Here is a 25,996-nt window from a genome sequence, read left to right as displayed (position 1 = left end):
TCAGCATTCATCCCTAGCACGAGCAAATAACTATACTATAGGTATTTTATGACAAATAACAATATTGTTCACAACATTTAATTTGCAATAATTCAATATTATCAACATAATCATACATGTATATATCACAATTAATATTGCCAAATATATCAGAGTTAATGTGTCACTTGGTTGTCTAATTGAATTCAATGACTCATAGTAATATAATGTAATATAAATTTAAAGTATCTCAATGGCATAATATCTCAAATTGATGATCTTGCCTGATACAGAGAGGTTTTGCTTTGTTTATTATTTGTTTTTGTATTATAATAATGTTTAGTTAAAATATACATGTACAAAATACTAGAAAGCAGCAATCGTTTTGCATTACAATGGAGGAGTTGGCCTGAATTTTTATTTAAAGTGTGTTTTCATGCTTTTTATAATAGCGTTACTTTACTGACCTTCTTCGCACAATTTGGAAGCATTTTGACGGAACCCAGCTGTACATTTACATGTGTTGTTTCGGCACGAGGCATTCCCGATCTCGTTGCAAACGCTACTATTTTGGCCGGTACATGGCTTCCCAAGTACTAAAAGTAAGAACAAAACGAACAAAAAGTAACAAAAAACGGAAATGTTATCTAAATAACTTTGACAGAAATTCCAAATAATAAAAAGTTTCCTTTATTTCCTGTTGTTGCATTTTAATTTGAATTCTGACATGATAGCTAAGTCAGGACTACAATGTAGATACCCAAATTTATCTGAAAACCAAAATTCCATCATTTTTCGGCATGTCCCCGATAACACGGGGAAGAAACTGTTACACGAAAGAATTCTAATGATAACTGTTACGAAGTTCCTAGAAGAAGTTACGGATTTCGTCAGAAAACTTTTCTTATATACCGAAGAAATACTCAGAAGAAAATGGTAATTTTCATGTTTCATATTTGTAATTTATTTTTCTATGTAAAGGGCAAGACAATATTAGTTAGAAATGTTATGTACAGTTATTCCACGCCAGTTTAGTCATTAGATCTGTAATGATACGTAAAAACTAGATATAAGCCGTTTATAAATCATACCATAAAACAAATATGAACTTTAAGGTCGTGAATATGATAAGATATGTACTGAAAAATTGACATTGGCCGAGGTGATACGAGTTGAGGTTCGCTTGCGTTATTCTTGTTTGTATACATTTATGACTCATAATGATGCCTTTATCCATTTATCAATTAGGAGACTTATAAGCAGCAAGGGCAACATTGTCACAAAACTAGCCCGTCATAAAAGCTTTTGATGGACATGTGGTCATTATAGATATGCATAGAAATTAGCAAATAGCAAGTGCGAACTTGACCTTTTAACAAGCTCATGTATGAAGCAATACATTTAATGGTGGTGAACATTTCTATAAATTATGTAGAAAATATTCTCCAGACATAATAATATAGATATGTCATCATATTTTGTGACCTTTACCTTACATAAATTGACATAAAATACAAGTGCTACATGGTGGTATTCATGATAACGACAATTTTGTGTTACAATCTCTCAATATTTAATAACTGAATGGTCCTTATACACGTCTTCATTTTTTATCTAAACTTGGACCCCTATATGTGACCTTCACCTTGGCCCCAGGGACCTGAACTTTGCGCCTGACACTATGCATTACAATGGTGAACATTTGTAACAAGCTAAATTAAAATCCCTCTATGCATGTAAAAAGTTTGCTCAAGACAAGCAAGCATTTTCCATGACCTCTAAGTGTGACACTGAGCTAAAGGCGCGCCATAGCTTCTAATAGAAGTGAACAAGTCTATGAAGTTTCATTAAAATCCCTTCAAGCGTGTAGGAGATAGGTTTCACAAAAAAATGTGTCACATATGTAGCCATGATTTTTACCATTTGTATTACAATCCCTCAATAAATGATGACTAAATGATCCCTTTACACACTTTCATATTTCTATCTGAACTTTGACCCCTCTGTTTGACCTTGACCACAGGGGCCTGAGTTTTGCACACCACACTGTCCCTTACAATGTTGAACATATGTGCCGAGTTAAATTGAATTCCTCTATGGATGTAGAATTTGTGCTCTGGACAAGCCTTTTTCAATGACCTCTAAGTGTTCTTGACCTTCGACATAGAGCCCTGATTCATGCGCCCGTTGCAGCTGCTCATAGTGTTGAACATTTCAATGGAGTTTCTTAATAATCCTTGCATGCGTAAAGGCGAAAGGTTCCAGACAAAAGACAAAATTCGGATATTTCATTATCTTAAGTGACATTGACCTTGCATATATTGACCTAAATTACAAGTGTAACAGATGTAGTCATGATAATAGACAATTATGTTGCAATCCTTCATTATTGATAACTAAATGGTCCGTTGATTTTAATTTTATGCATGACAATCCGCCTCACAATAAAGAACATGTGCACCAAGTTATATCCCTTTATGCATGCAGCATGCACCAGACAACCGTTTTATCATGACATTTTAGTGAGACCTTGCTATTTGGCCTACAGACATGCTTTATACGGGATACACTGATTCGCACTGCGTTAAACATTTCTTTGAAGTTTTGTTAAATCCCTTAATGCGTGAAGGAGATATGCTCCAGACAAAATCTGTATATTTCAACATCTATTGTGAATTTGATATCGCATATATTGGCCTAAATGACAAGTGTCACAGCCGTAGTAATGATAATGGCCACTCTTGTTACAATCCCTCAATAAATGATGACTAAATGGTCCTTCATGGTCCTACAAACCTTCATATTTTACCTGAACTTTTACCTTTATGTGTGACCTTGACCATGGCTACATGGACCTAAAAATTTAAAATTATGCGCGACACTTTTCCTCACAATGGTGAACATTTGTGACAAGTTATATTGAAATCCCGCCATGCATGTAAAAGTTTTGTTTCGAACAAGCGTTTTTCAAATACCTCTAAGTGCGACCTGGACCTTTAACCTATAGACCTGGTTCATGCCAGCGACACGGCGTTTTATACTGGTGAACATTTCTATGTAGTTTTTTTTATAAAATGCCTCCGTGTGTTAAGGAGATATGCTCCGGGACGAAATTTGACATCGCCCGTCCGCAGACAAGGGGTTTAGTATAAATACGACCCGTTTTACAAACGGAGGAATAAAAATGAAATATTATATATTTCAGTTTATATGTATTACACTTAAAGAAAGTTCTTTTGGTGATTCACTTTATTCTATAGAGAAGGGGAAGGAATATAGTCATCAAAACTCCTAACCACAATTTCCCTTTTTTTAAGCCCTAATATATAGCCTTACAGAAATGCCCAAAGAGAGTCAATGTTTGTCAATTTATCAGTTTATCAATATAATATCACGCAGTAACAAAAACACAACTAAAAATATTTGAGGTTATGTTAAAACTTAAATTAACTTAACTTACTTAACAGTAAGGGTTAACGTAATCGATAATTTAATCGTGAAACACCAATAAAAGTCTTCAAGAGATAAACATACCTGCTGGTGTGGTAGCTTCCATTGCTGTTGGTCTTGTTGTAGTTGCTGGTGTAGTTAGTGGTGTTGTAGTTGTTGAAGTTGTTGTTGCTTTTGATGTTGTTGTTGGTGATGGTGGTGGTGTTGTTTTTTGTGTTGATGTTATTGGTGGTGGTGGTGTTGTTGTTGGTATTGTTGTTGTTTGTGTTGTATTTGGTGTAGTTGTTGATATAATTGTTGTTTGTTTTGTTGTTGGTGTTGTTTTTGTTGTTGGTATTGTTGTTGTTTGTTTTATTGTTGTTTTTGTTTTTGTTGTTGTTGGTGTTTGTATTGTGGTTGTTGGTTTTGTTGTTGGTGCTTTTGTTAGAGTTGTTGTTGGTGATGTTGTTGGTATTTTTGTTGTTTTAGTTGTATTTGGTGTTGTTGTGGGTTTAATTGTTGTTTGTTTTGTTGTTGGTATTGCTGTTGTTGGTTTTGTTGTTGTTGATTTTGTTGTTGTTGTTGGTGGTGGTGGTGTTGTTGTTTGTCTTGTTGTTGGTGTTGGTGTTGTTGTTGGTTTTGTTGGTATTGCTGTTGTTGTTGGTTTTGTTGTTGATGTTGATTTTGTTGTTGGTATTGTTGATGTTGTTGGTTTTTTTGTTGATGTTGTTTTTGTTGTTGTTGTTGTTGGTATTGCTGTTGTTGTTGGTTTTGTTGTTGATGTTGTTTTTGTTGTTGGTGTTGTTGGTATTGTTGTTGTTGTTGTTGGTTTTGTTGTTGATGTTGTTTTTGTTGTTGGTGTTGTTGGTATTGCTGTTGTTGTTGTTGTTTTTGTTGTTGGTTGTGTTGGTATTGCTGTTGTTGTTGGTTTTGTTGTTGATGTTGTTTTTGTTGTTGGTGTTGTTGGTATTGTTGTTGTTGTTGGTTTTGTTGTTGATGTTGTTTTTGTTGTTTTTGATGTTGGTATTGCTGTTGTTGGTTTTGTTGTTGATGTTGTTTTTGTTGTTGGTGTTGTTGGTATTGCTGTTGTTGTTGGTTTTGTTGTTTTTGATGTTGCTAGTGTTGTTGTTGGTATTGTTGTTGTTGATATTGTTGCTGGTGTTGTATTTGGTTCTGTTGTTTGTTTTGTTGTTGTTGTTGTTGATGATATTGTAGGTGTCGTTGTTGGTGTAGTATTAGAAGTGCTTATCGTAGACTGAGTTGCTAACAAATAAAACAATAAAGACATTAGAATTGCCATCACTTGTCAGATTTCTCTACCATAATATACCTAAATTAATTAAGGTAATTTAATAAATTATTTTTTATGGAATCAATAGTATTCCATCCGTTACTATTTCTTTTCAGTTACGGATGAATATACAAAATATTGTATTTTTTTATATATTATTTTTTGCAATCCTAACGCAGATTTATATAACAAGTTAGTGCAGTTGCTGTATCTTTTGGTCCATTTTCAGTGTTTTTAGTGTGGCTCTAGGTCAACCATAAATATTTTTATATAAATATTTATTCTGCTGTTCCTTATTTTACATTTGAATACGAAAATAGAGTAAACAGAACCCCCAAAGAAAGTCCAACACAGCAAAGTTGAAAATGTTGAGGTTCTGTTTGATTGAGACTATGGACGATACTGAAAAGTGCAAGCTACCGTCCATGCCCCCCTAGCAATACCCCAGCTTGAGCAGAATTCAACATTTAAACACGAAAATGGTGAAATTTTGAAAATAGAAACATCCGCAGATGTGTTCATACGGCGGTTATCATGGAACCATCAATGTGACCCAGAAATGCCATTCCATGAAAAGCGGCATGCGGTCCTCAAATAAAAAAATGCTTGTGCCCTAAACGAGAAAATAATGGGCGGAACTAAATAAAATGGAAATTTGAAAGGGGATCTGAGGTTATGAAGCCTGCATATCACAGACAAGAAATCAAAAGACAATTATAAATTTAGAAACAAATATTTTTGTTGTTGCACGTAGTTGAAATCTTCGAGTCTTCAGTTGCTAATATGCGAAAAAAATATATAAGTATGATTTTTGCTTCCAGAATAGTAAGTGTTCATTTCTTAATTTATCAACTATTATCATGACATTTTAATTATATTATATAATTATATATTATATTTCATGTCCGTTCCATAACTTTTAAACCACATAATAAATTTCTTAATAACTAGGCACAAGTGATCACCATAATAAGACAATATGCAGAGCGCAAAAATTTGGTTGCTACCCCAAGGTCATGTCACACTTAAAGGTCAAATGTTAAAAATTATTCATAGTAATTATATTATAATTATATATTATATTTCATGTCCATTCCATAGCTTTGAAACCACTTGATAAATTTCTTAATAACTTGGCACAAGTGATCACCATAATAAGACGATGTGCAAAGCGCAAAATTGGGTTGCTACCCCAAGGTCAAGGTCACACTTAAAGGTCAAATGTTAAAATTCTTCATTTCATAATGAAAGGTCTACATTTCGTATTCGCTCCATAACTTTTAAACAGCTAATTATTTTTAAGAATAACTAAAAACAAGTGATCACCATAATGAGACGATGTACAGAGCGCAGTAATAAGGTTGCTATCCCCAAGGTCAAGGTCACACTTAAAGGTCAAACGTTGTAAAGTCTTCATTTTTTTAATGAAAAGTCAACATTTCATGTCCATTCCATAACTTTTAAACCCCTAAGTAAATATTTAAATAACTTGGCACAAGTGATCACTATAATGAGACGATGTGCAGAGCGCAAATAATTGGGTTGCTACCCCCGTCAAGGTCATACTTAAAAGTCAAATGTTAAAATGTCTTTATTTCATATCAAAAGGTCTACATTTCGTGTCCGTTCCATAACTTTTAAACCACTAAATAACGTTTGAAATAACTTGGCACAAGTGATCACCATAATTAAGCGATGTGCATAGCTTAATAATTGGGCTGTTGCCACCAAAGTCAAGGTCACACTTTAAGGTCATATGTTAAAAGTCTTCATTTCATTATAAAAATCTGCATTTCATGTGTGATCCATAACTTTTTAATCGCTGGACTTTTTGTAATAAATTGAAAAAAAAAAGATCATGATTATGAGAGTGCAGAGTGCAATAATTGGGTTGCTATTTAAGAGGTCAAGGTCACACTTTAAAGTCAAATGTTAAAAATTCTAAATAACTTTTAAACCGCTGAGTTGTTTTAAATAGCTTGGCAAAAGTGATCACCACTATGAGTCAATTTGCAGAGTGCAATAATTGGGTTGCTACCCTCAAGGTCAAGTCAAACTTAAAAGTCAAGTGTTAAAAGTCTACATTTCGTGCCTGCTCCATAACTTTTAAACAACTGAAAAGTTTTCTTGGCACCAGGAAACACCCTTATCAGACAATATACAGAGCGTAATAATTAAATTGCTATCTCAAGGTCAAGGGTCACACTTACAGGTCAAATGATAGAAAGTCTACATTTCGCATCTGTTCATAACATTTAAACCGCTGCAATGTTTTAAGATAACTTGGCAGAAATGATCACCATTATGAAACCATTTGCAGAGCACAATAACGAAGTCACAACCCTTAAGGTCAGTGTCACACACAAAGGTTCAAGGTAAAAAATATCTGTTTTTTCATGTCCGCTCTATATCTTGTTGACAATTCAAAGGTTTAAAAATTCTTGGCACAAATGATCCCCACCATGACACAATCTGCAAAGCTCAACATCAAGGTTGTTACCCCGAAGGTCAAGGTTGTATATTATCTATAACTTTTTTACTTTGTGGAATATTTTAAATAGCTTGGCACAAATAATCACCATCGTGAAACTATTGGCTTATGATATGCATGGCACAACATCAAGGTCATGGTTGGCAAAAGGTCTAGAAGTACACATTCATGTTCACTGCGGAAGGGGACTTAGCTGCCCTTAAGACTACCTTGTTTAAATTAATTTAAAGCTAAATGTTATATCATATACATTTTAAAGGGAATCAGCTAGGGGAATAAATGCTCTTACTTCTGTCATACAGCAATATGCGATTTGTTTTTGCGCTGAAACAAGTAACTTAAAATAATAATAAAACACTTTTCACCCTATGATTTCAATAACCAAATTATGAAAAAAAATGAAAGCTATCTGAGACTTCGTCCAGCAAATTAGAAAAGTTATTAAAATGCATTGTGTAATAAAACTGTGTAAATGTACTCATTTAGCGCATGCATTTCCATGAAAAAAATCATTTTTTATCAAGCCCCTGCATGACATAAGAAAATTATTAGTCAGTACATACTTTGAACTCCAACGTCTATAAACGTCACAAAAATCATTACAGTTACATGTAACTAACATTTTACTCACCCTTTTTTAATATTTAACAAGTAGAAGCAAAATATCTTACGCGTTTACCCTATATTTTCATTGCATAAATATTTTTCTTTCACGAATTCACTACATGCTAAATTATAGCAAAATTCACCGTGTTGAATTTATTTTATTTCCCAAATGTTATTGCGATGAGGCGCAATATTTTCAACAGATTTGTAGGTCAAAACGAAGGAATATTAACCGTAGAATCGCAAAGTTAAAATTAACGAAGACATCAATGTAAAAGTATACGTCTACTGAACATTGCACAATTAAAACAGAGGAAATCGAAAAAGAATTGATAAAAACACACCGTTTTTGTTGTCAGCGTTGTTTGTGCTGTGTGGAGGCTGTAAAAAGTCGCCCCGTACGTTCAATCAGGGATGTTATATTTCCGATCCTTAAAGATCGTTCAAAACGGCATCATTGTTGAGTTTGTGGTACTTTTAGTTTTTACTTTTTTGCATTTTTTCTTGTTGGTTGGTTCCAATATTCCTACTGGAATATTGTTGATTCACCTTCTGCTTTTTAAATTTGTCTTTTGACGTCATATCTGTGACATACAGGCTTCATAACCTCTGATCTCCTTTAAAAAATCCATTTTATTTAGTTCTGCTCATAGTTTTCTCGTTTAGGGCACACGCATTCTTTTACTTGGGGACCATACGCCGTTTTTCATGGAATGGCACGAAACTGTCTCATTGAAGGTTCCATGATAACCGCCGTATGAACACATCTGCGGATGTTTCTAAATTTAACATTACACCAATACCATGATTAAATGCTGAATTCTGCTTAAGCCAGTGCTAGGGGGGCGTGGACAGTAAAGTGCACTTTCCATTGCAGTCCGCGAACAGGCTCAATCAAACCGAGCCTTCAACATTTTCAGTTTTGTCTTGTTGGGCTTTCTTAAAGGATTCTTTATTTCTCTCTATTTTACTAATAAAAAAGCAGTTCCACAAGCGCCATTAGGGGGCGTTTTGACGTCATATTAACGCTCTTTATTTACAAAATAATGCTGCAGAAGTAAAGCTTACATATCTACTTGTTTGCATACCAAACGTCATACAGATATTTTATGTTGACAAATTTCGGTCGGAAAGTAGCGAGCCACATTAAATTAAGTGTTTGGTGAATTTTAGCAGCAAACGCTGTCGTCTACCGCTAAGTTCAGACGATGAGGCATTAATCTCTAAAACCTGATAGCAGAAATATAGTGACAATCAGAACCAAAAGTTGCAGATTGGCTCGTCGGCGTCACATTTATTTATTATATTGTGATCAAAATTGGTAAAGTAAATTTGAAACGTAGGTGTTATTCGCTAAAACGATTTATTTTTTAAGGTTCAAATAAAATACCTGATTTATAGCGTAAGAAAAGCATATCAAAGCAGACATAAAGGAATTTTTCGGTAATGGTAATTGAACATGTTATGTGTTTTGCACCTGATTGTTAATTATGTTGTCTTGGATTATCTATGAAAAGTGAAGAATATGTGTGGCATTGTCTATATCGTAAAGATCCTAACATTACGATCTTTCTTTAGAAACAGAAGTAAATTTTTGCACATGCACATTCTGTGTAGGGATATAGCAATACTGAAAAATAGTTTTAATCAGTATTTGATGAACATTTTGAACAGAGCAGAAGCTAAAATTTTGATAAATTACTGGTGCAAAGGTAATTACATACATCAAGTTTTCTGCATTTATGCGTTCATGGTATTTCATATGTATAAAGAAAATAATATAAGGGACTTTATTCGAATCTACATTAAAATGATTCAGTTACGAATACATATGTTGAAAGTATCAGTATAAGACTCTTTTATCAGGAATTAAGATAGGAACAAGAGGGTGTTAGCAATAGAATTTGATTAGCCTTGAACTACGTAATATTACATAATTGGTACTGTACACTTCTTTTGATTATGTAGATTGTCAAGCTTGTAAATGTCAAACAGTTGGACACATTCCAAGTTGCTTTTACAGCTACTTCCTAACAATATCATTGAATCTATGCGGTTTTGTATCATATCGCAGTTAATAACAATCGAAATATAAAAAAATCTTCATATACAATTTTTATCAGTCTTTGGTATTATATACATGTACACAGTATGTTACGTTATAAAACTGTAGCAAAATTAATCTAGAATTTGAAATTTGTTAAGATAAACTAGTCACAAGTGAGCTATTTTACATTTGTACAACCGTTAAATGAACTTATCTACTCAAGCATTTTTATAATTATTGTTACATATTTATGTGACTAATAAATTTACTGTTAGACATGACAGTCAAATCAGAAATAGGATTTGAAATTAAAATAAATGCTCATGTATTTGCATTATCATATTTTTACATTTTAAGAATAATAATTTACTGAGTGGCAAGTGTTTCCTCTTTATATTTGTGATAAATGGTATACTTATTCAATGAGCGAGATTTCATGTTATATCTGATACAGTTAAGTCATTTTATATGAATATTTCAAGAAGGATAAAGTAGATCTCTTTTTTTTGCTAAGGGAGTTCTTAAAATATCTTTTGCTCTTTTGTTAAAGATATGTTACTTATAATATGATATAAAACTTATCGTATCGTATTGTCAACTTAGATAGAATTTCAATGGACGTGTACTGCAATTTTGTGCAAAGCATTGTCCGTCTTGCGCTACACAGACTGCGCTTGTGCGGACAAATATCTCAACCTGTCGATTGTGCACAGCAAAAAGTCTATAGGCACAGACACGATATTCTCTCTCCGTCTCGGACCAATTTAAAACGCAGATAGAAAATGTGCACAAGAAATCTTATAATGTATAAAATATAATGTGATTTTTTAGCAGAATGGAGAAACAATATTTACCGTTCGGTTGTTCAGTGATTGTTGTTGTATCTGGCTTTGCGGTCGACATTGCAACTGATTTTAACGAAAAGTTTGTTGTATGTGTGGCTTGTGATGTATGATTCTCCGTTGATGAAACATTACCAATGGTAATCCACGTTATAATACATAAACACATTAGCACGTGCATCACGTGAAAAGTCATTCTTTAGTGCTATATTTTCCCTTACTCTGTCACAATAATATTCATGTAAGTTTAACATTTATAATTTGCACAATGCTGTTCAGAAGAAAGCTTAAAACTTACTGAGAAGAAAATGTAGAAAAAGAATGAGTAGGTATATTTATATACCCGTTTATCGTAAATCAAAGACCATTGGTAAACAAGGTTGATATGCTCGTCAACTTGTTTCCGATAAGAACATTTGCACTTTTTATCAGACAGTTTCAACAGTTATCGACAAGTTCTATTATAACAACATGCAAACAAATTGCGTTAACAGGCTTTGATACTTTTTTCAAATGTGATCGCAGTGTTTTTTGCCTGCCCAATTTTCAGTCGACAGTTCATTTAATGTCACGAACGTACGAACGAACGAATTTGCCTTAGTTATTGTGAAATTGTACTTTTTTGTTGCTGTTATTTTGATGGTTTTTGTTAGATAAGGAAATGAGGATTGAATTAGGAAGAAAAGTCATTTCTACATTGATTCCTTTGACAAATATGGTTGAATGTATTGAGTATTTAATAAAGCAAACTTTATGTAAGTTTATCACAAAATAATACGATAAACTCACAAAAGCCATACTTGAAGTTCCCGTTTATCATAAATATGCGTACACATGTGTTGTTATTGTTAATATATAAAATTCTATCTTCTTCGTTTGTACAGAAAGACCAAACAAATTATATCAAGGGCTGACAACAAAAGACCGGTAGGGACATTTCAACTACTTTAATTGCCAATTCAATATTCATGATTTAACGATTTCAACTTCACGATTTCAACTTCGTAAAATTATCGATTTCAACTAATTCATAAAGTTGAAAATTAAATTCGTGCAGTTGAAATAGTGATTTTTTGAAGATAAAGTCGTAGAGTCGTGAATTCCGTATATTGAAAACGTGAAACACAAAGTTATAATTGTGAATTCAAGAACTTCATGAATTCACAAAGATGAAATTGGCCATTCGTGAAGTTGAAATGTCCTAACCGGTCTTTCGTAATTGACCCATTCTGTACTGATTTCATTAGAATATACAGATATATAATTATATAAAACTGTATACTGTAAATGCTATTTTTTCATTTCATCGTTAATTATTACTTCATGTCGCATGAGGTGACTTATAGACGCAACAGGCCGGTGCTAGCTTAATTCTGTTAATATCTGTTTTGTATTATACGATATACACATGTTTTTATAATAAACTATTACGTTTAACGGACACTTTCATAAAATTGATTAACGTTTATTTAACACCTTAAAGCGGTTTATGTGTATTACCCGTTACGTTACTATTATTAACGAGTTGCACGTAACGAGAGGTAAGCGGCTAGACGTGGTGTATTTCCGTGATATATTACGTTATAAGGATGATGGTATATTTTATTTATTCCAAAAACACGAATGATTCCTTTAAAAAAAAAAGATAAAATCAAACAATTCTAGAAGAAGAAAAAGTCACAGCCTCCAAACTTATTTCCGTTACTTACGGCGAATTTATATAACATCAGTCCTTGAGCAATATAAGCAGCCGCCATTTTTAAATGTTGTGTATTTCACTTAGTTCATTTTGACACTTTAAACCTTGTCCGGGTCATTACTCTTAAACTATAAGAGATATCAACATGGCACTTTATCTCATTGGGCAAAAGAACTGTTACTCTGTTGTCGTCCGGTTTTTGAATTATCTCCCCTTTTAGAAAAATATTGTCCTTGACATAACTCTAAAAGTATAAGATATATCAATATGAAACTACATGTATGTTGGTTGATAGATCTCAATGGATAGATGTGCACTGGACGATAACCGCAACTCTTCTTTGCTTAATTTTGGAGTTTTTGTCTTTTGTTAATTTTTACTTTTTGAACTTTGTCCGTGACATAACTCTTAAATTATAAAAGACATCAACATTTAACTTCGTGTGTCGATAGATATTTTAAGATAGAAGTGCAATGCAAAAGAATCATAAGTCTGCCTTCCCTAATTTTGGAGTTATTGTCCTATGTTCTTTCTTTTCACATAGAAACAATTAGACTTAAAACCAAGAATTTTTGTAGGTAAATAAATCTCATTCAAATGAAGATCAGTGCAAAAGAACCGTAACTCTGCATTCTTTGATTTTGGAGTTATGGCGCTTTTTTCATTTTTAACAACTTGAGCATTGTCCAGGACATAGCTCTAAAAAGTATAAGTGATATGAACAATTAACTATATCTTATTGGGTAGATGTGCAGGGCACACTAACCGTAGCTCTGGCTTGCCTATTCTTTTTTTTTTTTTTTTTTTTTTTGAGTAAATTCCTTTGTTCGATTTTACACATTGAACTGTGTACAAGACATAACTCTAATAATATAAGCAATCTGAACAAGAAACTTTGTAGGTAAATTTAAGATCTCATTGTGTAGATGAGCAGTGCAAAGAATCATAACTCTTCCTTCCCTTATATTTCGAGTTATTGCGCTTTGCTCCTTTGAACTTGACTTTGAACATGGGGCAATACGGTGAAATTACAAGAGGTATCAACAAGAAACTAAGTTAGAAGATATATCTCATTAGTTAAAAGTTTAGTGCAAAGAACATTTACTCTGCCTTGCCTAATAGTCATTGCACTTTAAACTACGTCCAGGGACAAAGCTCTGAAACTAAAATATGTGTTTTTCTGTGTAGGGGAGCATCACCCGGTTCAAACCGGGCTTTTGTCTTTTATAAAGCTTTATATACCTGTACATATCATATATTTATCTATTATATATAACGCATAAGCGTTTAATTTTTTCTGTTACTTTTTCTTTCTTTTTAAACCGGGGAATGGGGAGGAAGAGGATTATTATTATTATTATTATTATTATTATTATTATTATTATTATTATTATTATTATTATTATTATCATCATCATCATCACCTTCATCATCATTATTATTATTATTATTATTATTATTATCATCATTATTCTATTTTGTTATTAATTTATCTTGTATCTTGAAATAAAAATAGTTATGAACCTATATCAAAAAAGGAAACTTAGAGTATATTTATAATCGCTTAATTCTTCTCTTTTATATATTATAGCATAAAATCGGCTATTTTCTCTCTTTTGCCCATGTTATAACGGGGCCAAAACCATGTGTTAACATAGTCACGCGCTCTTGTTATAGCCCGGTTTTGTCTATGCGCAATACATACAGGGCCCAGTAAATAAACAACAACAAAAATATGTTCGTGAAGTTGGCAGCCTAGCAGCCTAGCAGCCCAGCAGCCTGAAGTTGGCAGCCTAGCAGCCTGGCAGCCTAGCAGCCTAGCAGCCTAGCAGCCTGGCAGCCTAGCAGCCTAAAGAAAACTACGAATAGTACAAACATGAAATCGTCGGATATGAATCGGAAGCACATACTTAGACCATTGCACGTCTTATTTCAGTATCGCGATCTTTATTTTTTTAAATATTGAACTTTGTTTTTTTTTTATTTTGACGCTTCGAAATTTGTGAAGTTAGCAGCCTAGCAGCTTAGCAGCCTCGCAGCCTAGCAGCCTAACTGCCTAAAGAAAACAAAGGATAATACAAACATGAAAACCGTCGGAAATGAGTCGGTAGCACATGTACTTAGACTATTCCACGTCTTTCTTCAGTATCACGAACTTTATTTTTTTTAAATATTGAACTTTTTTTTTTTTTTTTTTTTTTTTTTGACACTTCGAAATTTGTGAAGTTAGCAGCCTAGCAGCCTGGCAGCCTAAAGAAAACAAAGGATAATACAAACATGAAAACCGTCGGAAGTTAGTCGGTAGCACATACTTAGACTATTCCACGTCTTTTTTCAGTATCGCGGCTATTGATCAAATGGGTATTGTTCTTAAGTTCAGTGATCTTTATGTTCATTAATGTGTTCGTTTAAACATATGCATTGTATATCTCTTTACATTTCAACCGATTTATCTTTACAGACCTAAAATAAATATGCGTTGAACATCGTCAACTTCATTATAAACATATACATACAAAATAGCATATCATAAATAAGTCACATGACGTCGCTTATTGTCCATAGACAGCGACAATATTAGCTGCGAAAATGTTAAGATTAAGACTACTTCCTACGTTATTCGAAAACATGTTTAATCCCGCAAATTTCGGAGCGTCAGAATGAAAAATAAAATAAAATTCAATATTTAAAAAATAAAGATCGCGATACTGAAATAAAACGTTGAATGGTCTAAGTATGTGCTACCGACTCATTTCGTTTGTATTATCCTTAGTTTTCTTTAGGCTGCTAGGCTGCTAGGCTGCCAGGCTGCTTGACTGCTAACTTCACAAATTTCGAAGAGTAAAAAAAAACAAAGTTCAATATTAAAAAAAAATAAAGTTCGCGATACTGAAAAAAGACGTGGAATAGTCTAAGTATGTGCTACCGACTCATTTCCGACGGTTTACATGTTTGAATTGTCCTTAGTTTTCTTTAGGCTGCTAGGCTGCTAGGCTGCCAGGCTGCCAGGCTGCTAGGCTGCTAGGCTGCCAGGCTGCTAGGCTGCTAACTTCACAAATTTCGAAGTGTCAAAAAAACAAAAACAAAAACAAACAAAGTTCAATATTTAAAAAAAATAAAGTTCGCGATACTGAAAAAAGACGTGGAATAGTCTAAGTATGTGCTACCGACTCATTTCCGACGGTTTACATGTTTGTATTTTCCTTAGTTTTCTTTAGGCTGCCAGGCTGCTAGGCTGCTAACTTCACAAATTTCGAAGCGTCAAAATAAAAAAAAAAACAAAGTTCAATATTTAAAAAAATAAAGATCGCGATACTGAAATAAGACGTGCAATGGTCTAAGTATGTGCTTCCGATTCATATCCGACGATTTCATGTTTGTACTATTCTTAGTTTTCTTTAGGCTGCTAGGCTGCTAGGCTGCTAGGCTGCCAGGCTGCTAGGCTGCTAGGCTGCCAACTTCAGGCTGCTGGGCTGCTAGGCTGCTAGGCTGCCAACTTCACGAACATAACAAAAATGACGATTTGGCCTGTTTGCCAAAAATTCATGCGCTCTTGTTAAATTGAAATTATTAATTCGAGGGCCTCATGCAATCGCATAACGGCGAGCAGCATTCAAGTAACTATGCCGGAAATACGGCGTGTATACATCGCCGATAATCTTGGTTGTCGCCCTTTCTAAGAAACGGACAGTTGTCAATGTAAACAAATATATCTGTCATTCAGTTTAACCCTCCGATTAACTTACAAAACAAGATAACACAAAATGAATATGAGAAAATGTTGTTTTATTGATGTTTATATTTATGAATGCGCTGTATACTTCTTTGAGAGAATAATGCTTAGTGCCTGATTTTTTTTTATAAACTTGTTTGCTTGAAAAAAAAAAAAAAACGATTATGATGTCACTGACACTGATCTTTTTTCTACCGTTAATCTGAAATCATTCTAAGAATTTCTGAGGGTCATGTTTTGGGTAGAGTAATGTAACGTTGTTTTTTTTTTTTTTTTCTTCAGATAATAACTCTCCAATGTCAAGTTGTGTTACATCAATTATAATTCAAAATTTCGTTCGGTTCTGAGAATTTTCCAAGTTGTTGGCCCCGAAGAAATAAAACGCATACGTAAAACATGTAGAATTGGATAAATACGGTCCAAGCACAAGAATTTAATGTTTTTGTGTTTTGTATTAACTATACAGCACGAATCTGTTTTAAAATTCTATGATATAATAGCGTCAACGCACGTTTATTTCGTGTTATAAAGTCTGCAGAGTCCCTCAGAACTGTTGGAGCCCTCGCCCTACCGGGCTCGGGCATCAACCGTTCATCGTGGCTCTGCAGACGTTATAACACGGAAAAACGTGCGTTAACCCTATAAAATAGTATACCAAATAGTAATATGTAATTTACAAATACACCATTATAAAAAGGTTGGCCCAAAATCACACACTGAAATGACCTAAATGTTTGACACTAAAGTCTTCCCTGATATATGATACTGAACTTTAACAATTATTTGCATACCTTTGATGAAAAATCAAACGGTTGTTTTATTTATGTCTAATTTCTTCAAAATAGATAAAAATGATAACATCTGTTTGTGAAGTCGATACATATTTTATACATCAATTTTTATTCGATATTGACACATATCATGAATAGCATTTTGATTAACGCTAAAAAGATTATTTTGATATCAAAAAACATAAAAAAGCTACAAATCTGTCCATACACTCGAGGAAACGTTCAACGCACACAAAACATTATTTGTTCCGAAATGTTGTATTCAGCGATTTTACAATATTTCAATTATACTTAACTTCTTCCTAGTTTGTTATCAAAAAAACGCATTCATACTCAAACGATGTGTGTGCGTACACAAACAAAGTAATTTACTTAGGTTGTCTTATCATATAATAAATAAACTAAATTAAAGTACACAAGTACTTAGGTCAAGTATATCATGTGGGAGACATACCACACACTGATAGAGAAAAACACATGCTAAAATATAAAGGAATGACCTCATAATAATGTTCCGATAACGTTTGATGAATGGCCTGACATATTGGTTTCAATTTATTCTTTGATCTGATACAAAGGACGACATATATCAAAGAATTTATTTTTATCAGTAAATCCACTGTTAAATTTGGAACAAAAGCCTTTGTATTTGCACTTAATATATACATTTATAAGTTTATATCACGGTCTATAAAGGCAAGCTTTGGTGTTCTTTTTTTATCTTTATATGTTGCTGAACATGTAGTGAGTCATTCTTAGTTCAAAAACTGAAATCAAGGTTTCAAACTAATAAGTGAAGACTCGGTTCTTAAGAGATATATCAAAATGTAATTTGGTGCTCATAATTTAAATCCTTAACAAATAAATGCTTTCGTCTGTGTTTGATAAAAAAAGATTTATGAATCAACTCACTTTATCAAGACATGTTTAACTTTATTTTACTTGCATTTCTACGACATACGAAATTTCACCGGTGTTATCAATGTCACTAATTGCATATCGTTATTTCTAATTGTCATAGCTACCCCTTGACAAGCATTAGATGTATAGAAAACATTTAAAAGTCATATAATTGAGCCGCGTCACGACAAAACCAACATAATGGATTTTCGACAAGTCTGGATCCAGACCAGCCTGCGCATCTGCGCAGTCTGATCAGGATTCATGCTGTTCGCTATCAGTTTCTCAACTTGTAAAAGGGTTGATAAACGAACAGCATGGATCCTGATTAGACTGCGCGGATGCGCAGGCTGGTCTGGATCCATGCTCGTCGCAAACGCATTACGTTGGTTTTGTCGTGACGCGGCTTATATAATACATGTATATACTCAGCTTTTTGAACAAAGTGCATAATTCTATCAACCAATCAAATTTATTTATTTTTATGCATGACCAAGCACAAGCATACAGTCATTCTGGGCAAATTGTAATTCTACAATACCAGTAATTAACCATGTGCTCGCACTTTGCTGCATTGTCTCCCTTGCCTTGACTGATTATGGCGCCTACTATACTCCATACTAAGGTTCAACTGATGATTTAAAGTACTATCTTTATATTCTCAAAGTCTCATACCTAGTTGTTTTGAAAAAGGGTCCAAGCGTGTCATGATGTAAAAGATTTATTGTTAAAATATGAAAAGAAAAACGAAACTATTATTATTTTTTTTTTAGAATAAACACATACAATAACCATATTCAAAAATAATTTCCTGGGCTAAAAAGCAATCAGAATTCTTAATATGAAGTATTTTCTTAATATACTGTTACAAAACTTGAATACACCCATAAACCAATAGCATAAAATGTGTCGTGGTGGATACCACTGTCTTTGTCTTTAGCCGGGTTTCTTGAATTTCTTTATTGTCGGCTACAGTCGACATTCAGGCAAAAGATTGCAGTTTGAAGAAGTCCATCTCAGTCTAATAAAATATTGATTTAAAATTGCCATAATCAGCTTTGTAAAATTGTGATAGGGTTCACTGTATATAAGGACTGAAACACTGTTGTCATTGGCCTGTTTATAAGACAAGCTTTTTTTCTTTCATTTGTAGTACCACTTGACCTAGCTTAACACAACGACCCCACTTGGTAAAACAATGTCATCGATAGAAGAACAAATGGAAAACAACAACAACAACAAAAAAACCAAAATAACAATCATTTGACACATGTGACCATTAAGAGATTGGCATTTAGTGACTATTTGTAACGGTAACTATAATTTATATGCTGTAACAATAAAACAATAAACAACTGGTCATATTAATAATTATGATGACGATGATGATGATGACGATAATAGTTGTGAATTAAGGTAATGAGGCTAAAAAATAAAACTTATTATTTACTACATGTAGGAAGCGTATAAAAGACGCACAACTCTTATTCAAGAGTAATGCGATGGCGTAATTGATTTTTTTTCCTTTTCTTTTCTGAATATTTACCATTTGTTTTATAAAATGCTTTATTAAGCAATACCATTTTGTGTGCGAATTATAAATGTCAAAGAATTTCAACCAAACCATAACATAATGTTTAGTGTCCTAGCTCATTTTTTTTCTAGATTTTGATATTACTCAATTCATAATTTTTGACACCTCATTTTACACAAAAATTTCAACAAAATGGTTATAGTATTGTTGTGAATAAGAGCCGGGTTTCTCAATTTCAGATTTGTAAACACACTGTCTGACTGTATGACAGAATAGTAATTACCCGATGATGAAAACACTTCTAACGTCTCACAACGGATTACAGCCAATGTTTAACAGAAATACTGTCTCAATCTGCCCTGATGTATATCCCCGAAGCTATATGATTGGTCACTTTTAGTGCAAATATTGCCATTTGTTGTAAACATGTCAGTATAAAAAGAAAAATACAAGTATTTTGTGTGTAAATATTCATATGGGTTATGGTGTTTCAACTAAATTTTAAGAAACTATACCGTACATTTAGTTTTTTTTGGATGAAGTATACTATCATAAATATGTTACGTTTATGAATGAACTAATAACTTGATAAAATTAAAATATGAAAATAGGTCAAACGCACAGTTGTGACCTGTTTAAATGACAAAAAGGGAGATCACCTAGTTTACTATTCTTATCAGATAATTACAACACATTACCTCCCTGAATAACTGGTATAATTTCTAAACATTTTCTATCGAGGGTTTGGTTTTTTTAGCTTCAGATTAAACTGAACGTGTCTTTGATGATTTATATTGTTATTTAAGTATTCTCAGTTGTTAACAATAGCTGATACTATTTCTTTTTTGTGTATGTTTTACCTTAGGGTTCTTCATTATGTTTATGATAATGTAGAAGTTAAAGACGAAATATATAAAATTCAGGATGCAATTGAGAATATTTAAGTAAACTTTTATGATTAATATACATTTTTGTGCTAGATATCAAAATGCTGCAGCGAAAAAAAAACCCTGAATAAATAAACGTCGGTAATCTCATATACATATGTAGTGAGTCCGACTACGGCGGTAGCATGTTACTAAAAATATGACATTTTTAGTAAATTTGGCAAGTCACTCAGTTAATGTTTAAAAATATTTTTTGGAAAATGTGCCAATTGCAGACTAATCCGCTTTTATTTATACAATTTCTTTAAATGCATGTAATGCAAAAACTAAAGGGAAAAAAAAACAGTTTAGAAGTTTAGAATGCTAGATAATTAAAGTAGTTGTTAGAAATAATAGCTAAACATACACTTGAAGACAAGGAACATTTAAGGGAACCATAAAGATAAAAAAACTCGGGTATGATTAAAATTATTAAAGTTACATTTTATTCACTGTTTTTTTTATCAGATGACACTTTCAAAATAATGTTAATGATAATCTGTTATGTAAATTTTATTATGGTATTATAATTATAAAAAATATTCCACAGATATGATATAATAATACAAAATACACAAACTAATACAAAAGCTTCAATTTGTTTATAATTATCAGTTCATGTATTCGGCAAGTTTCAGCAATCTATCCAGCTAAGCTTTTCGTTGGTACTTTCGGTTGTAAAAGTATTTTATTGAAAAATTTGTTAATTCTACATGTACTAAATCTGGGAAATACACAAAATCGCTTTAAATATGATAATGTATTATTAATTGACTTAATTGTGATTTTGCTATGAATTCATATAATAATCTGAAACGTTTCTTCTTTTATTTAGGAATTTCTATTTTCTGTAGATTTAACGATTGATGTATACTAAACATACACGATGAAAACAACAAAGAGCCAAGTATATAGAATGTAATTTAATTCTCACAACATGTGGTACAACTAAAACTATAAAGCAAGGTTGAAAACATATAATATAAGATCTTCATAACAATGTATTCGCTAAAATAACAATGTTGAACAGATTATTTAGTTTAAATTCACAAATAGCTTTAAAAGGTTACAAAATTGATAATTATTTCAATACAGGAACAAAGTAATTAGAAAATATGACCATCATTAAAGAAAACCATCATATACTAGTGTACAATTTCGAATATTGATGAATTTTATAGTAAAACAGTTGAATTCGGAGGTTATTCATTCATAAAGGTTTTGATTATGAGCATTCCAGGGGGCTGTCAAGGTCCCCTAAATCTATGGCGTCCCCATACTTTTGACCCATCGAGTCTTGGCACCAACATTTCTCGTCGCCACAGGCAACAGCAGGGTAGTTTCCATTAGGTTGACATTTGAAGACCTTTCCCTCTTCTGTATTAGCATGCTCATCACGGGCACATTCTTAAAAATATCAAAATATTGATGCATAGTTAAATCATTATGGAACATGCAGAGACAAAACTTATCTCTCCATTAAAGCTGCACCCCTTCAGATGAGCAAAAATATTTCGATAAAATCAAACCTGAGCAAAATTCAATAAGATTTTAGGAAAGATATAAATATTCAAATTCTAGTAAAAATTTACAACAGCTGTTGTGCGATCAATGACCGAATTTTCAGTATTTATAACTATATTGCTATTGCGTTACTAACGCAGTAAGGGCTATTTTTGCATAATTTGACCTCTTTATAGTAATGGTCATAGTTTGTAAGAGCCATTGATAATGTGTAAATTGCATTCTCTTGGTAATTTTACAATATTATACTGTTAAATACATTTTCAAATTTTCATGGAAATTAGCATGAGTCTGGAGGAGTGCTGCTTTAAAGCAGGACGTCTCCAGATTCATGCTACTTTTCATGAAAATTTTGAAAGTGTATATGAATGTATGATATATTGAAATAACCAAAAAAGAAGCAATCAATTTACACATAAACAATGGCACTTACAACCCACGTAAATTACCGAAAAAGTGGTCAAATATGCATATATATCCCTAACTACGTTCGTAACGCAGTAGAAATAAAGTTTTAACTACTGAAAAATTAGTCATTTCGCACATACCATGAAAAATATTACTTGAATTTTGAATATTTTCACTTTTCCTAAAATCTCAGTACATAGTACTTAAGTTTAATTTTATCAGTCATTTCACTCAGTCATTTCGTATAATTATATAATGTGAAATAGTACATGAATTTTGAATAGTTTTACTTTTCCTTAAATCTCAGTACATATTACTTGGGTTTAATTTTATTGAAATATTTTTACTCGTCTGAAGGCATGCATCTTTAAAATAGATATAGCGGGGAAAAGGCTGAAAACGAATGAATAAAAACTGTCAGAATAAAGCTACACATTAATTGTACAATGCGTGTATTTAACTCAAATGTATGCTCACAAATAAACTTAAGCTATTCCAAATTATCTCACAGGTATGTAGGAGTTTCATTTGACATAAATGAGATGTTCTTAATACTTAGTATGTATATCTATATATTTAGACTATCTTCAAGACATTTAAGGGTATAAAGCGATATATAATAATGAAACATTTTTGTGATATTTATGAACAGTTAAAATATATGTTGTTTCCACAATGATATGGCCGAGTCACGAACAAGGAAACCAAATATTGTACTCCTATTTATAAGAAGCATTTGAACCATTAGAAATGCTTCAGTCTTTTTTTGAGGACACATACATACAAGGAACTATGAATTTTCAGTATTCAAAATTTAAAAAAGAAATGTTAATAGCAGACAGCAGATAAATAGCTGTATACACTGTTAAATATTATTATCTAGTTTTTATGTTAAAAATCTGACATATTTGTTTGACTTAATATCTCTACAAATACTTACGACAATTCATATTGTCACCAGTTTCCCATCTTTGAACACTATAGTTAAGTTCTATTCTATCAGATGTTACACAATATGCCCTAAAACAAACGATTAATATCTGATAGAACTGTATGTCAAAGAAATAATTGTTGTTGCTTCTACATTATGCCATACACACTCATAACTAATGTGCTACAACGACAATATGCTATTTTTTGTATATACTGTATGAATGAAATATTTAGAAATATTGATGAAATAAAATGCGTATTTTCATTTTCCCTATTTTCACTGTAAAAATTATTTTTCTTGAAGTGAAACATGTTTTTATGTATTTGCACTTGTGTCTTGCCGGACTTCTTTCTTCTTAACTCAGTCAGTACACAATTAAACGGAAATTCAAATTGTAATGTCAAAATAAAAAAAAATCAACAAAAAACGTAATTAATAAAGAGATTTTTTTTCTACCGCCACACATGAAGTATCTGTTTTCATACCACTCGATGAAAATAAACTCTGTATTTAGAGAAAATCTTGATTAATCTTTATACATTGGAATAATCAACTATGTCTACGCGAAATATGCCTCTCATTGTCTTACATTGATCCTTGGTACTGCATGCCAGCGAAGCTTCCATCTTCATCACACCTCGGGAACTCTCTGCCAAGCATCAACGGCTCCTGCTGGGCGTGGAACAAGTCAACATTACATATTCCCGTAACTGGAAAAAATAATTACATATAAAAATATTACCATATCAAAAGTTTTACTGAAGATATGTCGAGGTACATTATTCTATTTGTCATTTTTACTCAATACCGACCTTGCAACATATCTGTTGACTACTAGTTTTACCGCAAAAAAGTATTTGCGGTAAATATCATTCCATACTCTATTTTCTTCTTTTTTAATAGAGAAAATATCTTGCACATATCGGATGAAAACTTACTCTCACAGTGTTCCCCAGCATGTGTGTCATCACAATGACATTCATAAGTTTCTTCATCCTCCGACAGTGAGCATGTCCCATTATCACCGCATATTCCATCTGTGCAAAACTCTTTCAGCTCTGAAATGTAAACACATGCTACAAATAAATGATTTGAACTCTCAAACACACTGCTATCATTAAAACTAATGTGTCTTTAAAAGGCTTCACTATTGAACTGTTTAATGAAAAAGATGCAATAAAAATGGCCATTATCGATTCGGGTAATCGCACCAGGGGATTTAGAATTTTGTCAAGTATATTTAAAAAATGCATGCCAAAACCTTTTTCAGGATAATATCTTTATTTAAAAAAACTTTTATCCATATGAAGAATACAATGGTGGTTTCCTAACTTGACCCGCGTTGGTCCGGTTAGAGCGCTAAGACTTTACAAAAGTTGTCCAAGTGAACTCTGGAAACGTTAAAGAACATGTCAAATGAATGACTTAGACTTGTTTCAATTATACAATAACCACTATATCTGTTTTTGTAACTTCAAGGGTTTGTTCAAGTCACATGGCTTGTTTTAAAACTATTCGGTGATTCTTTCGGCGTCTAAATTTCGTTCAACATTCATAGATATATTTACGCTTCAAAACCAAAATATTTAGAATTAATAAAAACAATTGTGCTGGGACTTTAAGAAAGAAATGCCATTTTAGCGTGATTTGAGTACGTAAGATTGTTTTATTTTTGTCATTTTGCCTGAGTATCCCTTTAAGGTATTATTCATACACAATCATTGTAACTTGTATTTTCTAATTATACGTTTAAACGTTCACTCATTAGTCAAACATTAAGAATAAACATGGCGGTCAGAATGAATATTGGATCAACAAACTGAAAACATTAATGTATGATTCATTTAATATCTTATTGTCGACTATATATTCATAAAGAAGAGGGAAGATTTAACTTATCTCTTATATTCTAAATACAGTTATAATTAGTAACTATTTATTCTCAATGTGCGACGGCTTGAACATGTTTTTTTTTGTTTTATTTGAAAGGGGAACGTAGACATCAGTTTATTGAAAAAAAAATTCATTATTGATCATAACGTTTATCCATCGTGATTAACGATTTTAATTTGTGCCTTCAAAAATGTATCTTTTAATATATTTTAGAAAGTACATACTGCAGCAAGAGTTTTGTTTCTTTTTATTTTGTTAACCTTGTCCTTTATATTTAAAAGCTTAATAAATCATTTTGCTACACAAATGATTAAAACAATATCATTTCTTAAATTTTTTCTTAAATTACCAATTGGAGTTTTCTCACCATTTTATTAATTTTGGTGCAAAGTATTGTGCAATATGTTTTCACTTTGCACGTAAACATATTTGGCAATATAAAAGTATTGAACTAAAACTTACTTTGCCTCCTCTCTATGGACTCGACAACATCTGTGATGTGTTCTAGCTTGCTACCTAATGTAGAATCAATGGTATCCAACACTTCTGCAAATTTACCATTCAAGAAACGTCTTTGTTCTTGAATCATGCGTCGTTGAAAACCCTTTCTTTCATCCTCATCTTGGCTTTTTGAATTGCCCGGATAACCTAATACTAGCGATACTACAAGAGTGAAAGATAGGATAATAACTTGTAATCTGAATTCCATTTTTTTAAATGCTGATCTGATTGGCACGATTCTTCGTTAACAAATAAATTATGGTATGATATTTGCTTCAAAACAATTCTACTCTTGTCATTGACCTCAAACTTAAAAAGCAAGCTTGCTTTTTAGAAGTGCCACTTGACCCCACTTATCACCTCATTTGCCGCTCAAAAAATGATATAAACAGTAAATTGACCGCTTAATGTTTGACCTTAATCATACGTTTTTAAGGAGCTATAAAGTGTTCATAAAAAGGCAATACT

At 32.4% G+C, this 25,996-nt stretch overlaps 2 protein-coding genes across 2 annotated transcripts; both read right to left on the bottom strand.

Annotated features, from left to right (window-relative positions):
* Positions 1-438: 438 nt before the first annotated feature.
* Positions 439-10,881, bottom strand: LOC132750388 (salivary glue protein Sgs-3-like). The gene is made up of 3 exons (XM_060740354.1): positions 10,698-10,881; positions 3,514-4,671; positions 439-575 (listed from the first exon to the last, which is right to left on the bottom strand). The coding sequence occupies exons 1-3, from the start codon at positions 10,879-10,881 to the stop codon at positions 439-441; spliced, it is 1,479 nt and encodes a 492-aa protein (XP_060596337.1).
* A 10,327-nt stretch (positions 10,882-21,208) lies between these two features.
* Positions 21,209-25,781, bottom strand: LOC132750390 (uncharacterized). The gene is made up of 5 exons (XM_060740356.1): positions 25,490-25,781; positions 24,073-24,192; positions 23,724-23,844; positions 23,141-23,220; positions 21,209-21,675 (listed from the first exon to the last, which is right to left on the bottom strand). Exons 1-5 carry the CDS (start codon positions 25,734-25,736, stop codon positions 21,494-21,496), a joined length of 750 nt encoding a protein of 249 aa, XP_060596339.1. The 5' UTR covers positions 25,737-25,781; the 3' UTR covers positions 21,209-21,493.
* Between the last annotated feature and the right edge of the window lie 215 nt (positions 25,782-25,996).

This window comes from Ruditapes philippinarum, unplaced genomic scaffold (genome assembly GCF_026571515.1).
Source record: "Ruditapes philippinarum isolate M1 unplaced genomic scaffold, ASM2657151v2 ctg920_1_1_1_1, whole genome shotgun sequence".
Lineage (NCBI taxonomy): Eukaryota > Metazoa > Mollusca > Bivalvia > Venerida > Veneridae > Ruditapes > Ruditapes philippinarum.
Note: the sequence above shows the minus strand (reverse complement) of the source record. Positions and strands in the feature narration are given on the sequence as shown.

What these genes read in the sequence shown, in the direction of transcription:
- LOC132750390 (XM_060740356.1), bottom strand. Translation starts at nt 25,736, where the DNA reads ATGGAATTCAGATTACAAGTTATTATCCTATCTTTCACTCTTGTAGTA. An exon ending in GTCCATAGAGAGGAGGCAAA is followed by an intron (nt 24,193 to 25,489) that starts GTAAGTTTTAGT and finishes TTTACATTTCAG; the next exon opens with AGCTGAAAGAGTTTTGCACA. An exon ending in ATGCAGTACCAAGGATCAAT is followed by an intron (nt 23,221 to 23,723) that starts GTAAGACAATGA and finishes CGTTTGTTTTAG; the next exon opens with GGCATATTGTGTAACATCTG.
- LOC132750388 (XM_060740354.1), bottom strand. Translation starts at nt 10,881, where the DNA reads ATGACTTTTCACGTGATGCACGTGCTAATGTGTTTATGTATTATAACG. An exon ending in AATCACTGAACAACCGAACG is followed by an intron (nt 4,672 to 10,697) that starts GTAAATATTGTT and finishes TTTATTTGTTAG; the next exon opens with CAACTCAGTCTACGATAAGC. An exon ending in GGAAGCTACCACACCAGCAG is followed by an intron (nt 576 to 3,513) that starts GTATGTTTATCT and finishes TCTTACTTTTAG; the next exon opens with TACTTGGGAAGCCATGTACC.